This window comes from Octodon degus, unplaced genomic scaffold, assembly GCF_000260255.1.
Source record: "Octodon degus isolate 3935 unplaced genomic scaffold, OctDeg1.0 scaffold00007, whole genome shotgun sequence".
Lineage (NCBI taxonomy): Eukaryota > Metazoa > Chordata > Mammalia > Rodentia > Octodontidae > Octodon > Octodon degus.
This window is the reverse complement of record NW_004524583.1, coordinates 33,434,982-33,438,723: the sequence shown is the minus strand read 5'-3', so window position 1 is coordinate 33,438,723 and position 3,742 is coordinate 33,434,982. Positions and strand designations below refer to the sequence as shown.

The window sequence follows — 3,742 nt, the reverse complement described above, 5'->3', positions numbered from 1 at the left end:
ATTTGTACTGGGTGGACTCGGGGCCTGAGACTGCATTTTGTTCCTTCTCTTTGTCATTTTGTATACCACTGTCTTCTGACCTTTGGTGTAGAGCTTAGACAGAGTTACTACCTTAGCACCAGGTCCGATCTACGAAGTTCAGATTCCTCCAGGTGGGTGTTGCTTGGATCTGGCTGCTGTGGTCCACTTCTTTCTGCTGCAGCTGTTAGATTTGAGCCCTTTGTGTCACTCTGGCAAGATGTTCAGTTCCTGAATCAGCTGGGTGGGTCTTGCCTCTAGCCTCTTTGCAGGGAGTTGTGCTGAAGGGTTCCACGCTGGGCCTGCACTCTGGGTTGAAATGAGGATCCAGTGGGCCCCAGGCGGTCTCATTCACACACCAGGCCTGTGCTCTGGGTCTATGCAGGATCCGGTGGCCCTAAATCTTCCAATGATTGTTGAATAAATCGAATTATGTAAACAGCCATTGGACCACCCGATTTACAAAAAGGTGCAACAAATTTTAAAGTAGACAAATGACTACTTTCAGAAAGCATCAAAAAGAGAATTTATTTAACCATTCTCGCTGATAATACAGCAAGTGGGTGAATAATTCATGCTATAGCGTGCTGAATGAACTGAAACCAAAAAGTTGGTTGGAAGGAGGCAGAGGAACTTTGTCTTATAAGAATCAGAATCGAGGGGCTCCATAATCATCTGGCATCCGTTCAATGTTGTATCTGATTAGGACAGAAAACACTGGTAAGAAAGGCGAGGAGTACAGAACTTGGCTGAAAACTCAACCTCTACTGCCCACAGTTCTCTTATCCCAGCTGTGAATCCTTTTTGTTGGGGTAAGATACTAGTGGAACCTCGCCGTGAATGACTTTCAGCTAAATGTTGACTATATTATCCTTGTTCTTTAATGTCACAAAGTTACGAGGCTGGGAGTCAAGATCTGAGCACAGGGAAAGCCAACTGTTCAGCACACTGTGCCACCGCACGCTGCACAGCTGGACAAGACTGACATGGAAACATCCAGGAATGCAGAAAAACAGCTTTCGATTTTTTTTTTTTTGTATTGGGAATCGAATTGTATTGGGACCTTATGCTTGCCAGGCAGGTGCTACACCACTGAGCTAAATCCCCTGCCCAACTTTTGGGATTTTTAAAAATAAGCTTTTTGTTTTGCTCATCAAGTGCTAATCAAAGATTAGTTTTCAAAAGAGACATTATTAGAAATCTTTTTTAAAAAGACATCCTCCTGAGATCAGCTTTATTTAAAATAATCCTTTGTACTGAAAGCAGCACATGTATCTGTTCTAGCATTCTTTTTTGGCAGAACCGGGGATTGAACTGTTCTAGTATTCTTATTGTAACAGTCTGAATGACTGCTTCATTCCTAAATCTTGTCTTTCCTTCTGCCCTTGTTCTTGCTACTTTGTCTTATTCTTAAATATAACCATATGAATGTTTGATATAGCAATTTCCTTGAAATTGTATAATCTTACAACTAGCTTCATTTTATCTTTTTTTTTTTTTTTTTTCGTTCCTTTTTGGCGGAACTGGGGATTGAACTCAGGCCCTTGTGCTTGCCAGGGAAGCACTTATTCCACTGAGCCATCTCCCCAGCCCCAACTAGCTTCATTTTAATTGTTATCAACTGTATACTTCTAATCTTTTCCCAAGAGCAATTTCTCACCTGTGATTAGAAATGTACATGATAGGAACTCCAGGGATCTTCCGGATCCTCCGTTTAAGGTCTCGGTCAACTGTGGCCACAATGTAACACTTGTGCTGAAAGAGTTATGCACTGGTGTTCAGAGTTCAGTACTCAACACCTCTAGAAGTAGCATCATCGCTGGCTAGCCAAAGAATCATTCATTTCCAAGCAGTTAGCGAAAGGAACAGCCCGCTTCTCTGAGTGCCTGCCATGATCTCGGAGCTCACATCATGGCGCCTGTAAACAGCCTGAGTTGAACGGGCGTCTGAGAATTTCCTGGCTCCCTCCGGAGACTGAGCCGGGGTCTGCTACCCTCAACTACACCCCATCCCTTTATTTTTTAGCTTGAGCCAGGGTCTTACTAAGTCACTAAATCACCCAGGTTGGCCTGAATCGTGATCTTGCCTAGCCTCCCAGAGTTCTGGGATTACAAGCACACCACACCACCAGTGACCAAAATGAAACAGTCTGGGTGTGGTGGCGCACGCCTGTGATCCCAGCACTGGGGAGGCTGAAAACAGGAGGATCACTATGAGGAGCTGCATAGTGAGGCCTTGCACCACATATATTATATAAAACAAGACAAACTCCCCAAATCCAAAAAGAACAACTGTCTACCAGCTGGAAACCACTTTCCATCTCTTACGTGAAAGAGATGTTCACAGGGCAGGTAATTCTTAGTTCTAGGAAAACACCCCAGCGACACTATGCAAATACAGGAGGGAGGCACAGTCCTCTTCCTTCTGCGATCTCAGGGCTCAGGCACTTGGCTCCCGCCCTCTTAGGGGTAAGGAAGCCACTGTCTAGGTCTGGAACCCAGAAGGGAGCTCTGGGGTGGGAAGTCTGACTTTAGTAGCTCTGAAAGCTGCGCCATTTAAATGGGAGCTGAGAGCTGGTTTGCGCAGCACATTGGTCACATCCAAATCTCCACTGAGTGTACTACATGGAACATCATGGCGCCATCTGTGCTGTGGGAGATTAAGGAAAGTGCCGGGCGCACATATGGGATGCAGTGGCTAGCGGCTAGCACGGCCAGCAAATGAGGACGATCATCTTCATCAAGAACGCCCTTCCACCCAGTGACAGGGGCCGAACCCAGGGCCGGGCACATGGCAGGCAACTGCTGTACTAACGAACTGCAGACCAGCTTAAGACAGGCTCTTTTTCTGTTTTTGTCTTTTTTAGATAGAGTATCTCTATGTAGTTCAGGCTGGCCTTGAATTCACTTCACCCCAGGCTGGTTCTGAACTTGCAACACTCCTTCTGCCTCAGCCTCCGAAGGGCTGGTATCACAGGCATGTACCACCCTGCCTGGCTCAAGACATGTTCTTACAGGGTGGAGACTGGCACACACCTGCAGTTGCAGCTACTTGGGAGGTCACGGAGGAAGCTCACAGGTTTGAGGCTAGCCTGGGCAACTTGCTAAGAGCCTATCTCAGAATAACATTAAAGAAAAAAGGTTGAGGATACACACTGGGATTTCCTGGATTCAGATCTTCACTATCCTGCTCTTCCCTGCATATACAAACACAAGAATAATCAGTAGTACCAGCTCTTATGTTTGATAAGCACTTCAGAATAGGAGAATTTAAAGCCTATTTATTAGAATATGAGACAGTACTCTGGAAGCTTCCCCAATGTCACTGAGGAACATTCTTGGGCCAGGCATATAGAGAGGGACACATTTTTTGTGTATTTGGTACAGGGTCTCATTAAGCAGCTCAGACTCATAGTGATTCTCCTTCTTCAGCCTTCCCAGCACTGGGATTGCAGGAGTGTGCCACCACACCCCCGTCTCTGTGTGCTCTGTGAGCCCAGGGGCGGGGCGGGCACAGCATTTGGTGTTGGGGATTGAACCCCAATTCCTGTGCTTGCTTAAGCAGGTGCTTGTCCACCGAGCCATTTTACCAGCCCAAATTTTTCTTTTAAAAAATTAAAAAAAAAAAAAAAATTTCTGGCCCCAAGTTTTTGCATGGAGAGGAAATGAAACCTTATTTAAGAGGCAGATGGAATCTGATATATGATATATTATTCTTTTTTTCT

The 3,742-nt window shown here is 45.5% G+C and overlaps 1 protein-coding gene across 1 annotated transcript in view; it reads right to left on the bottom strand.

The window, feature by feature from the left end:
* Window positions 1-610: 610 nt before the first annotated feature.
* Fcf1 (FCF1, rRNA-processing protein) overlaps window positions 611-3,742 on the bottom strand; it is a 25,303-nt gene continuing 22,171 nt past the window's right edge. The window contains exons 6-7 of the mRNA XM_023703654.1: window positions 1,679-1,773; window positions 611-716 (exon numbers count right to left, since the gene is read on the bottom strand). Coding sequence (XP_023559422.1) covers window positions 668-716; window positions 1,679-1,773 — 144 coding nt within the window. The 3' untranslated portion in view covers window positions 611-667. The remainder of the gene's footprint in view (window positions 717-1,678; window positions 1,774-3,742) is intronic.